The 13,597-nt window shown below is 45.8% G+C and overlaps 1 protein-coding gene across 1 annotated transcript in view; it reads right to left on the minus strand.

Annotated features, from left to right (window-relative positions):
- Positions 1–13,597, minus strand: part of LOC8033226 (uncharacterized protein C1orf198 homolog) — a 29,976-nt gene continuing 16,379 nt past the window's right edge. Inside the window, exon 5 of the mRNA XM_029978753.3 lies at positions 1–788. Within this exon, the coding sequence (XP_029834613.2) occupies positions 747–788 (42 nt within the window). The 3' untranslated portion in view covers positions 1–746. The remainder of the gene's footprint in view (positions 789–13,597) is intronic.

The following is a 13,597-nucleotide window of genomic DNA, read 5'->3' on the forward strand; positions in this document are numbered from 1 at the left end:
TCTGTTATCAAAGCATAAAGCTTTATTATGCTCCTGCACACATACAAAAAAACGTTTCGAAAAAAGCGCTCTTGGGTATATTTAGTCCAGGACAAAAGCTGCACCACTCGAGTTAGAAAAATAGTACTGGAGGGAGGGTTCAAGTTTTGCTGCGAGGCTTAAATTCACCGAGCAAGTAAGCTCTGACTAGTCTAAAGCAGAATTTACATAGAAAAAATTGTGATTTCACATCAAAAAGCCCAGCTAGGTTTCACCAGTAGATTGGTAAAAAGTCACAAAAGGCACAATTTACACATTCAGCTCGAACTAAATTGTTTAGAGCGAATGAAAATAAACTTCAAATCCAACTCGTAGTAACAGAATGATGTAACCAACAAAATATATAAAAGAAAAATTAGACAATACGGAAGAATTATTGTTTGGTTTGGCTTGCCATGACTTGTAATAATAACCATTGTGTAAATATGTGAGCTTATCAGTGTCACATTCTTTCCTTTAAAAAAGAAAAGCACAAACAACTGTAGGAAGAAATGCGGTAGAACATTAAAATGAGGCTCAATTGTAAAACATGTAATATGTAACCGTAACTGAGAACAACGCTGGCCCTACTAGGTACGACAAAGCGTCAAAAATGGATTTGCGTGCATGTTGAGATTCAGAACGCCCTCCTCTTGTTCGCAGACGAGCCAAGGAGGCTTGTAGAGCAAGCGAGGCTGCCTGTCGTCGCGTGCCGCCCTTGTTTCGGGTTACCAGTTGTCAAGGAAGTCGAAACCAGTCTTGGGAATCCCCTGAAATAAGACGGAGAGGACGTTGCTCGTACCCACACCGCAGTGACCGGTAAAAGCCGACGATTTGTGCGCTACAGAGTCATCGCTACATCCGTAACGTCCACCATAGGAAGGCAATTTGGAGACCCTGATCCAAGGTTCCCAATTTGTTTTTCGTTTAGTCGAGGCTAATGCTGGGAACGCACGAGAGATGAAAACGGGCGCCGTGCGGCAGTATTTATATAGCAAAAGGTGCTAGCAACCCTATGTCACTCCCTCGCAGCGCGTTCAGATTTGGTCGGTACGGATCATACAAATAATGCCACGTGGTGCTCCTCTAGCGCGCATACGCTCCGTTCACCCCTACATTCAGTACGCAGTTGACCCTACGTCCTTGTCGGATCAGTCGTACGCCTCTGTTTTGCAACGTCATCACGCTCCCGGCCACACCTTTTTTATGTGGAGAGCCCGGTCAAGTGACAAGAGGGAGGTAGCCGATGGTTCCAGTGGGCACGTATCCAGGGGTGGAACTCGTGAAATGTACTTGGGAGCAGCCTTAGGAGCAGCTGAAACAGCTGTTTTGGAGCACGTTGGGAGCAGCTAAAACTACATTCTGGAGCAGGCTAGGAGCAGCTCAGATCAACTTTCATTGCACTTAAGCTTGTGTCGTAGACAAGCACGGGAACAATTTCAATTGTGCTTAGCAGCACAGATGAACATGAGTGGTTTGGATCCTAGGTATAGATGGGATAACAGTGCAACAGATGCGAAAACTTGGCCTTAGTGAGAACTAAAAAGCAAGTACCATATGTTTCTGAAGATAGTGTCCTTGATATTTTCTGAGTGGCTTTCAGCTGATCCAAATGCAAACCAGCACTGCTTATAGCACAACCCCAACGTGCTCGACATATAATTATATGTGCGAACCACGTGACGTGTGCAAGCAACATACGTGCAGTTGCGTGGAGGAACAGCGCAACAAATTTTGAGTTTATCCAATTGTACAACTCAATATCAAAGCAGCAGACTATGATTAACGGAGTGGTCATATTCGAAGCGATGAGCCAGAGAGAGATTAAAGTATGCCGAGCAGATCTACCGCTTGCTTGAGACCTGTTGGCCAACAAGGCTTTGGATCGGACCGCGTTTCAGTTCTATCAAATCATGATTTATCTTGCAAGAATGTGATTCCAACTTCTAACGATGAAGTACTAAAAGGAATCTTTTGCTAATGTGTTTTTAACTGGTTGACGTTAGGAACCCGGGCCGCAGAGCCTCAGGCAATCTGACGCTTAACGACTCAACCTCACCTCGGCCGACTTGCTTAAAGGGCAACTCCGCTTCTTTTCCAGTAGTGCAAAACTATACAGTTCTCTTTGTTATCATCTACAAAACCCCCATGGCAAATATTACGACGGAATTCCGCCTAGAAGTTCATTAAAATCGCTGTCAAAGTTTGACAAGCACGAATCCGCTGGTTTTGGTTGAGACGTGCGGGCCAGACAACACTGCCCGGCTGCATTTCCGCTTCCTCCAAATTCCTTCTCCCGGCACGTCCGCGACGTCATCAAACATGTACAGCTTCTTTTTTTTTCTTTTTCTATTTTGTTTTCTTTCCCGGGGAGAGCACGGGTGGCGCCAGCGCCGTGAAAGACGTGAGTGACGCGCTCGGCCGGCCCGGCGCTCGACTATTGATACTACTGATAAGCCGATCGCCTCGTTGAGCGCGGCTTGTGTTACATCGCATACTTTTGAACACCAAGTACAAGGAGGAGAGGGAAGCTGCTTTTGTAAGAATTTTGAGTGACAGGTTAATTTTCTATAATCTTCTGGGAGGAGAATAGCGACGCCTGTGCTAATCCAGGAGGCACAAAGGAGGATCTTGATAAGAGGGGAGCTTCTTCTTCTCCTTGTATATCACGTGGGTGTACATGCTTAGTGATGCCGAATATACAATGTTGTCCGGCTTTGCCACCGTTTCGGTTTCGGTTTGTGATCATGGCTAGAATAAAATTACACGAAAAATATTTTATTTTTCGCGAAACAAAGGATTGGGGATTGTTTTTGAGTGCTTCAAAAACCAAAATCCGCCACTATCTCAAAATTTTTGAAATTAGGCGGAGTACCCCTTTAAGGGGGAACACTGGTCTTGGAGCTTTTTTTCTTATTTTATGACCAAACCCAATGAAACTGCACAAGCTTGTTCAGCTTTTCGAGCTGATTTCATAAATCTGGTCATTTTCTCAGTCAGTAGAATTGTCCTCAAAATAAATAAAGCTTGCCGGTCTTTGTTTGGAAAAATGACAGAAAAAAAAACTGCCCAAAATATTCTTTTTAACACATGGCTAGATACTACGAAGTGTAGAGAATACAATGTTGGAAGCACTTTTAAGATAAACTCATTATTAGTCACTTTACTACACACTGAAGTTCACTGCTCAATGCATGGCTAACAAGTAATAAAGCAAAAGATCAAATATAAATTTTTCTAGACTTATATAAAAAATTCTGCTCTCATCATTGTATGCTTCACACGTTCAGCTATACATTTCAGGAAAGGTTATATTTCTATCTGCTCTAGATGCTGAGATATCTTTCCTCAAATTCTCGACGAATCCAAAAATTGTGTTTTGTGAAAACAATGTTTTAGAGTCAACTTCAATGCACATTCAGCCCGCATAGATATTATAAAGTGATTTATAGCTCAAGTATTTATCCACGAAATTATAAGCCTGGTAGATTCAGAAGAACGGCAGCCATCGCCATTTTCAAAAGAATGCAGTTTTAGGAAGTTTTTGGGCTTCAAAGACCCATGTCCCCCCTTAACCGCTTATGGTTGAATAAGAATCCAGTCGCAGGTGATGCAGCGCTTGGAATCCGACTCTTGAGCTTTTCGCGCGCTCCGACTCGGGATGCACAGGGAAAATAAACGGAACAAAAAATTGCAAGGCCGACCAAGCTAAACGTGCTCATTGTTGCCAATCGAGTCAATAAAAACCGATACTAAGACAAAAATATAATTTACTTGGCACACCTTGTGTGATTTGGAGCACAATGGCACGAGGTATATTGGCTGTGGTGCAGTTTCTGCAAAATGGCACAGGATGGCGCAGACGAATGCGCCTGGCGCAAAATAGCGCAACTGGCGCAGCCGTTCCACCCCTGCATAGCTACCACCGTAGTCTCAGCTTAAAGGGGCCCTGCAATCCTATTTAAGTGTCCGCCTTTTTTGCGGTTTTCACGTCTCTTGGGGTTCGGGCAAGCCAGCGGGCACGGAGAGAGTAACTAAATATCACTGCGTCATATTTTAATCGGGCGACGCGGAAACCTCCTCCACCGACGGGGGCGACCCGCGGTACCGAAAGCACACGAAATGTGACGTCTTTGGTCCTGGGCTTACTACTGCTCACAGCCACTAAAAGCTTCTTTTTAGTCAAAATACAAAATATAAGTGGCGTGAACAGTTTCAGTTATTTATAAAAGTAGTTTTTGTTCACTAATTTAGATGAGAAAAAAAACAAATGCAGTTTATAAAGTACGGAAACAAGAAATGATCCGTCGACATACCCGCCACCAAGCAATGGAAAAGGCGGCGCATTCTAGAAAGGAGTAGTGGAATCAGGCGCCGACACGGAAAGGTCCCGGATGTACGTGGCGGCGCTGCGGTCGTTTACGGACTGGTGGATCCGACCGGCTCTGAGCGTTCCGAAGGCCTTCAGCGAGCAGCTTTGTCTTGCGTTTTGGCCGTTTCGCGGTACGGCAGCGCGAAGTGGCTTCCATTCTGAACTGATCTTTACACCATGTTTCCTGTCGTTTGTGGCCAACGAAGTGTCATGCCGAATTAGTGTTTAATTGTGCAGCAAATGCAGTTAGAGCCGCTCTGGCTACCTGCTGTACACAGCCTATCCAGAACACACTTTAGTGGCGCCCTCTCGCGCCGTCGACATGGAGTGCGGCAGCCGTTTGAGCTCGCGATGAACTCACTTCCCCTCCTCTAGTTCACGGCCACTCAAGCAACCAAGGACGTCATGAGGGAGGTTATTTTTTGCTTGTTTTTGTAATTTGAATTAGCCTATAACTTTTAAAATAAAGCGAAATTTGAGAAAAGAAAAGTTTCATTAAGTTACTACGGTCAGTGCACTCAGGTTTGGTGCAAATTAAAAACCAGTAAAAAAGTACTTGCAGGGTCCCTTTAAAGGGACACTGACACCCCTTAAAATATTTTTTTCCTTTTTTGTCAGGCGATTCATATGGTATCGGAATACTACACTCAATTAATATTTTGCTTTCAGAGTCACGCATTTTTTTAATAAAGCCTAAAAACGCAACTGCTCGAAACCGAAACCGAAACTACCGCACCGCACGGAGAAGTGGAGAGGATAGAGTGAGTGGCGGAAGTCACGTGGCTACACCCGACCGTGGAAGTTTTTTTTTTTGTTTTTTTTTCCTCTGCACGTAGCAGACAAAATGCGTGGCGGGATTTGTTCGCCGTGCGATTCCTTTGCAGTTATGTTTGTTCCGCTCGTTGTTCCGTAATATCAAGATGAATTGTTTTGTACATTTAAAGGTTGGCAATTAGTAGTGAGTGCCCGTGGTGAATTCCCGTGATTGGCTCCGAAAAGAATACTCCCAAGATGTTGCGTGAAGAGCTGCCTCACATGTCCTGCATCTGAAGGTGGCATTGTGCGGCAGAGTGCACAAGTTCCCGAAAGATCAACAGGTCGGGATCAATGGCTGGCTGAAAATTCCTGTAGAACATTTACGCAAAGCTTGGAAAGCGGACGCTCCCCGATTCATATGCTCCTTGCATTTTGTGGAAAGTGACTACATTGAGTTCGCAGGTGTCAAAAATGGAATCCCCATACCATTTAGTTCAGCGATGTATCGTCCACAACTATTGTTTTTTTCAGTGATAATTGTAAAAAAAAGAAATGTAAACATCGCAAAATGCTCGACAATAAAAAAAAAAGAAAATTGGTACAGCCATACCAGGGATCGAGCCCGTGCCCACTGTGTGTGAAGCGGACGTCCTTCCACTGAGCTACTGAAGGAACTCTTTATGCGTAGTAATGCAGCTGGTCGAATGTATGTAGGAAGTTTGCTGCCGATTCCCCTTCAATACATGCACTCCGGCTTGAAGCTGAGTCGGGCAGCACCATGCATTGGCCACATTCGCACCTAGCAAAGAAACCGTACACGTGCGTATTGAACTCGAAGTACGCACTTCGTGCTTGACGTTTGAGCGAGCGATGCCCTCAGCCACGAGAAGGGACAACGGCTCGGCGAAGTCTTCGTGCAATTGGCTTGCTGGTCGGGCGTGTCGTACGGGATGAATATCAGTTCTTTTGATCGGTCCAAAATTTCTCTTTCCAAGGAAGACAGAATTCGCCGGTACCGTGAACGACAGTTCTGAAGTAGAGGTCCAACGCCCGTCGTCCGCTGCCATCCACTAGTCCCATGATACGCAAAGCAACGCCATGTTGGGATATTCAGTGAACGCACAGAGTGCTTCCGGTTGTCAGTGCTACCTTTTTTTTTTTCAATCAACGTATTCGCAGCTTTTTGGAAGCCACAAAAAATGGGTTTCATATTGTTTTCTATTTTTTAATATTGACTGTGTGCCTTCAATGACCCACGATTTTGATTGAATTTGGTGGTCGCGTCGAAACCTTAGAAAAAGGCCAATGATCACGGAAAAGAGAGTGAGCGATACTCAAACCGGCCAGTTCTCGGTCGGCGGTTTTTGGGAGGAAAGAAACCGAATTTTGAACCGCAAATTCTGTTCTGGGTAGTTGGGCTCTCATATCTCACGTACAACTAAAAACCTGGGCGAGCATAAATACCCCGTCAGTGTCCCTTTAAGGGTGAACGGAGTATAGCAGCGAGCGGCAAGTGACGTGCGACGCCCATTTCCGCCGCTCATGTGTTCCCTGCTTGACTCATGCTAGAGTGAGCTCAACAGACAGCAACAGAATAAGAATTCAGTAGGGGCTTTAGCAGCACATGCGACGAAGCATTATCAGAGGCAGGAAGCTTCCACTGGAGACGGAGCATCTATCGAATTCTTGACCTGTTACCGACTGCTATGCAGAGGCCGCTCAGGGGAAAACCGAAAATGGTTATGTCTGAAGAAAATGTTTACCGATCGCCGAATTCAATGTTGTTACTTTTTATCTTTGATTGTGGATGCCTTGGAATCGCGAATACTCTCACTATTTTTTATTTGTGATCGACCCGTATCTAGCCTTCGGATGCGCGTCCAGGTCGTGCGTATATTTGTATTGTTTCGTTTATAAATAATGAAGTCCCGAGAACGAATACTTCACTATCTCCTAAGAACAAAATGTGGCTTTGTCACTTTTTTCACCCATTCCTCATTCTTCAACAAGTACTCCAGAGATTTTTTTATGGTTTCTAATCTGCCTTTAAATTGGCACAACACACCAACAGACACTGCTGTAACAATCCGCCAAGTATTAAAGGGGCCCTGCAATCATAGTTCAGCGTCTAACTTTTTCGCGGTTTCTACGTCTCTTGGGGCTTGGGCAACCCAGCGGGCATGACGAGAGTAACTAAATATCAGTGTGTCATATTTTAACCAAACGACGCGGAAACCTCCTCCACCTACGAGGGCGACCCGCGGTGCCGAAAGCGCGTGCTATGCGAGCTCTTTGGTCCTGGCCTTACTAGTGGTCAGAGCCACTAAAAGCTTTTTTTTAGTCGAAATACCAAAAATAAGTGGTGCGAACCGTTTCAATTATTTATGAAAGTAGTTTTTGTTTAGTATTTTAGATCAGAAAAGAAATAAAAATGCAGTTTATAAAGTATGGAAACAAGAAATGACCCGTCGACATACCCGCAACCAAGCGGTGGAAAAGGCGGCGCATACTAGAAAGGTGTAGTGGGATCAGGCACCGACGAGCGGCCAGCGTAGAAAGGTCCCGGATGCATGCGGCGGCGCTGCAATCGTATACTGGCTCGAGGATCCGACCGGTTCCGAGCATTCCGAAGGCCTTCGGCGCAGGTTTGGCTTGAGATTTGGCCGTTTGGCGGTATAGCAGCGCGAATTGGTTCCCGTTCTGAACTGATCTTTACCCCGTGTTTGCTGTCGTTTGTGGCCAATGAAGTGCCATGCCGAATTAGACTTTAATCGCGCAGCAAATCCAATGCGAGCCGCCCTGGCCGCCCGCTTCACATTGCCTACCCAACCCATGCTTTAGTGGCGCCCTTTCGAGCCGTTGACACGCAGTGCGGCAGCTGTGAGCGCTCGCTGAGCTCACTACCCCTGCTCTAGTTCGCAGCCACTTAAAGGGACACTGACAGGGTATTTATGCTCGCCGAGGTTTTGATTTGTACGTGACATATGAGAGCTCAACTACCCAGAACTGAATTTGCGGCTCGAAATTCGGTTTCTTTCCTCCCGAAAACCGCCGATCAAAAACTGGCCGGTTCGAGTCTCGCTCACTCTCTTTTCCGCGGTCACGGGCCGTTTTCTAAGGTATCGATGCGACCACCAAATTTGATCAAAGTCGTAGGTCACTAAAGGCACACACTCAATATTAAAAATAGAAAAAAATATGAAACCAATTTTTTGTGGCTTCTAAACAGCTGCAAATACGTTGATTGAAAAAAAATTTCCACAGACAACCGGAAGCATTCTGTGCGTTCGTCTATTCGCGTATCGTGGGACTCGCGGGGACGGCGGTGGCAGCGGACGACGGGCGTGGGACCTCTATTTCAGAACTGTCATTCGCGGTACCGGCGAATTCTGTCTACCTTTAAAAGAGAAATTAGGGACTGATCAAAAGAATTGGTATTCATCCCGTACGACACGCCCGACCACCAAGCCGATTTGCACGAAGACGTCGCCGAGCCGTCGCTCCCTTCTCGTGGATGAAGACATCGCTCGCGCAAACGTCAAGCACGACGTGTCTACTTCGAGTTGAATATGCACGCGTACGATTCCTTTACAAGGTGCGAATGTCGCCAATGCGTGGTGCTTCCCGACTTCGACCCGGGAGTGCTTTTGCTAGAGGAAAATCGGCAGCAAACTTTCCAACTTACAGTTTACCGGCTGAATTATTACTAAGAAAAGAGATCCCGCAGTAAAGGGTTGCCCCAGTAGCTCAGTGCGAAAGACGTCCGCCTCACACGCGGTAGTACCCGGGTTCAATCCCCCGTGAAACCTTTTTTTTTTTTTTTTTCAACATTTTTTGTTGTTTACATTTTTTTTTTTTTTTTTTAAATTATCACTAAAGAAACAAACAAAAAAATAACAAACACATGTTGTGGACGACACTTCGCTGAATTAAATGGTATGAAATTTCCTTTTTGACACCTGCGAACTCAATGTAATCACTTTCCACAAAATGCAAGGGGCATATAAATCAGGTACCGTCCGCTTTCCGAGGTGTCCGTATATGTTCTACGGGAATTGCAGCCAGCCATTGGTCCCGATCCTGTTGATCTTTCGGAAACTCTGTCGCACAATGCCCCTTTTTTTTTTCGGACGCAGGACAAGTGAGCCAGCTCTTCACGCAACATCTTGGGTGTATTCTTTTCGGAGCCGATCATGGAAATTCATCACGGGCACTCACTACTCATCTCCAACTTCTTAATGTACAAAACAACTCATCTCGGAGTACAGAACAACGAGCGGAACAAACATAACTCCAAAAGAATGTTTTTCCCCTTTTCCTTTCCCCTTATCCACGGTGTATGCGGCGACCGGCTAGCAGGCGCACAAGCGTAAGGGTTGTTACCTTTCTGCCTAGCCTCGCACGTCGTCGCATATACATCATACTTATTGTGCAAATAAATTACAATTACAATTACAATCACGGCGAACAGTTCCCGCACGCCGCATCGCACGCCGCATGTCCTGTCGTCTGCTACCGGAGAGGAGAAAAAAAAAAAAAAACGCACGGTCGGGTGTAGTTACGTGACTTCCGCCACTCCACTCTCTTCTCTCCACTTCTCCGACCTCCGTCGGGTTTCGGTTTCGGTTTCCAGCAGTTGCGTCTTTTGGCTTTATTAAAAAAATACGCCACGCTGTTGCAAAATATTAATTGGGTAGTCCTCCGACACCATAATGAAGCGCCTGGCAAAATATGAAAAAAAAATTTTGGGGGGTGTCAGTGTCCCTTTAAGCCACGACCAACGACGTCATGAAGGAGCTTTGTAATTTTAATTTGCCTTTAACTTTTGAAATGAAGCGAAATTCGAGAAAAGAAAAGTTTCATTAAGTTACTACGTTCAGTGCACTCAGGTTTGGTGCAAATTAAAAACCAGTCAAAAAATTGTTGCAAAGCCCCTTAAGTGGAAAAGGAAATTGTGAAGTTATTGAATTTTTAAATTTCATTCACACCGCGTTTTTCAAACAGACAACCCTTGCTGGCCACACTGAAGTGCGACTAGAGAAATGGTGCAAAGTGGGGAGTAAACCACGTTCCCAAATTATTACAAGACACTGATGGTGGGAATAGAATGCTTGGAAGCTCATTCACTGAGCAGGACGAAAAAACACTCGACAAACTCTGTACTATCTGCGCAACCTGAAAGTCTGTACAATTTGTGAAATCACAGAACTGGAGACAGCACGGAAATTTAAAGGTTGGTTTAAGCGTCATTTTTATTTACGGTTTTTTCCATAGCTCTTCTGAATTTCAAGTCAATAAACAGCATACCGTGAAGCATATAGTCCGGGTATTCAAAAGATGAAATTTTTGGGGGTAGCTCAAAAAACGGCTGCTTTAATGCAACTGAAAACGTCAAGTTGCACTGCCACCCCACTGGGCATCTGCACTTCCGCTTATTTTCATGAACTGTAGCAATAGAGTGATACAGCCAAATAGGCAGCTATAATAGCACTTCTCACTGCCGAAATTTCAAAACACATGACCGCTAGAATCAATATATAAAAATATGGACATTACACTGCCAACAAATCGAAATTAGAGTATACACTCCGTGCAATGCGACTGGCGCGCCGCCGCGCGGCCGTTACCGAAGGTAGGCAGTGAGAACCTCAGAGAAAACGAAACCGAAACCACGCCGACTTTGTTGGTACGCATTGAAGTCGGAGCGGTGCGGTTGTGCTGGGTTCACAGCATGAAATGCTGCCGGTGCTGCGTTGTTAAGTGCTTCAATAGTTATGAGTCGTATCTCGTGGGGACAAAGTTTCACAGTTTTTCACCTCGCCGACGTTTTATGGGACAGCGACAACGATGGAACCATGCCGTACTACGCGAGAAATTTAGTCTCCCGATCATATCTGCCACTGTGTCGGCACGGCTAACATCTTATACACTGCCGCTTTGCGCTCCGCATTTGTTTTCGTACCAGTGACGCCTACATGTGTTAGCGCCGATGGGACGAACTGAAATGCCATCCCACACTCGCGGGCATGCAGAGCCAATTTCGTTGGAGGAATGCCCTCCAAAGAAGTTTCATCCCTATCGTACGTGTCGATGATATTCCTGGACAAGTATGGCACGCAATCTGTACTTTATGTAAAAAAATTCGAACGGTGTAAAAAAAAAAAAAGACAAATATGAATTTAAGGAAAACTACAATGAGACTCGGAATCACAGGAGAATCGACAATTGAGTATGGAAGTGTATGTGCTTTCTTTTTTGATCAGCCTCCTTTTGGATGTGAAAACGTTGACACCCCGGGTTCTGTAGACAACAACTTTTTTTCTCGGCTTTAAAGTCACCTATCACAAAGTTGTTCGAACTGGAAGTACCGTCGACTGGTCCCTTCCTACCTGTAAAGCGTGCACCTCCCATGATGAGTGGTATTATCTTGACAGCCTTTGATGGTCAAAACTGGTTCCCATTTAGTTACGCTGCCCAAACTAAATTTCAACTTGGTTTCGCTATGCCACCTCTTTTTGGTATAATAAGTGTTGTGTTAAGTTACGGTCATGTCAAAGTACCTGTGTGCCGAGAATCAGCACCTCGCTCAACAGGTTATTACACAACAGCTAACCACAAAAGCCAGCTTTGACGGCCAAACTGTGTGTTGGTCAACAACTTTGTTTTCTCGACTTGAGAACCATCTTTCGTAAAGTTGTTTCAATTGGGAGTACAGTCCACTAGTCCCTTCCTACCTTTAAAGTCTCCACCTTCCACGACGGGTGGTATTCTCTTGACAGCCCTTTCATGGTCAAAACCGGTTACCACTGAGTTACGCCGCCCAAACTAAATTTCCACCTGGTTTCCCTATGCCACCTCTTTTTGGTATAATAAGTGCTGTATCATATTACTGTCAAGTCCAAGCACCTGTGTGTCCAAATCTGCACTTTGCACAGCCCGGTTATAACACAACATTTTGGGTTCAATTTTGGATATTTTTTTTTGTTATTTATTCGTTAAAACATAACTTTCACACCTGCTGTCTTAATGAAACTTGGCACACTTCGTGCACAAACATAGTGAACATCTCACTCGCCTCCAAATATCATTGTTCCAGCAGTCCTGTTTACAGCGACGAGCGAAACAAATTTCCCACTCAGAGCAATTATGGTGGCTGCCGTCTTGCTTTTCGGAAAATTGCGCCAACCCCTTTTTTGGCTGAAACTATAGTCCGTTGCAACCTAAGATCGAAGGGCGAGGGTAAAACGAGCCGGGGAGGAGGAAGCAGACGGAATGCTGGAGAAGAGAGGGGGAAACCTCCTTCTCTCTTTAGCGTTTTGTCTGCTTCCTCCTCCCCGGCCCGTCTTACCCTCGCCCTTTGTTCTTAGGTTGCAACGGACTATAGAGAAATTACCGCTAATAATGACTCAAACTCAATAGGGTTTGAGCCCTCCGCAACGAAGCAGTTGCTACTGCGCCTGCGTGCCGATGGCCTTGACTGTAAAGTTCCAGCTTGCGTAGCAGGTTGCGGTGAGCGTTGCAGGACAGCGGAAACGATGTACGAAAACTCCCTAATATATAAGAAATAGAGAATAGCTAGATGCCCTTCTCAGGTCTGCCCCAGCACTCATACAACGTCACCTTCAACGTATCAGCTCGAAAAGCTAAAGTTTCGTCTGTGCGCGCTTCCGCCGCCAGAGCTTCGCATGCGAAAAGGCGCCGCAGGCTGCTCAACGCGCCTTACTGTCGAACGCCAGCTCCTCCGCTAGCGGCGCTACGCGCGTTCTTCAAAGCGCCCCCTATAGTTCCCGCACGGAGCGTATGGTCCTGTTCACTTTAAAGAACAGTCTTACGTGCTGCTGTGACATCATTTTGGCAAAGCTATAACAAAAATGCATGTAAAGATAACAATACTGTTGCAATGTGGGTGGCAGTGTTGCAGAGTTGTCACTTCGGAGTTGGAATGATTCCAGAATCATTCCATACTTCCACGACTCCGGAGCGGAATGGCAATGGAAGAATGGCAGCAGTGCTGGGAGGAATGGAGTGGGAATAGAATGGGTTCTCTTATGTGAGCTGTGCCAATCTTCAGCTAGGGCATATAGCAGGGGTGGCCAAGCTGCGGCTCATGAGACGCATGCGGCTCTTCGCTTCTTAAAGTGCAGCTCGCGGCTTCCTCTCTCCCCCCCCCCCCCCCCCCTAAAAAAAAAAAAAGTGAAATGTGTTTTAAATTGAAGGACAGGTTGCGGTTTGGTAGTGCTGCGCTTCTGCTACGTTACGTAAAAATGGACTGCTTCCGACTCGGATAGATTTAAAGTAGTTAGAGTCTAGTTTATTGCCCTAAACGAAAGTTTGCCCCCCCCCCCCCCGCGGCTCTTGGAAGTTTCGTGGTTTTGTTTGCGGCTCTTAGGCCACGTCAGCCTGGCCACCCCTGGCATATGGCCTGCTGGTGCACCACTAGCGCACGGTAAA

Source organism: Ixodes scapularis, unplaced genomic scaffold, assembly GCF_016920785.2.
Source record: "Ixodes scapularis isolate PalLabHiFi unplaced genomic scaffold, ASM1692078v2 PGA_scaffold4__175_contigs__length_147842914, whole genome shotgun sequence".
Classification (NCBI taxonomy): Eukaryota; Metazoa; Arthropoda; class Arachnida; order Ixodida; family Ixodidae; genus Ixodes; species Ixodes scapularis.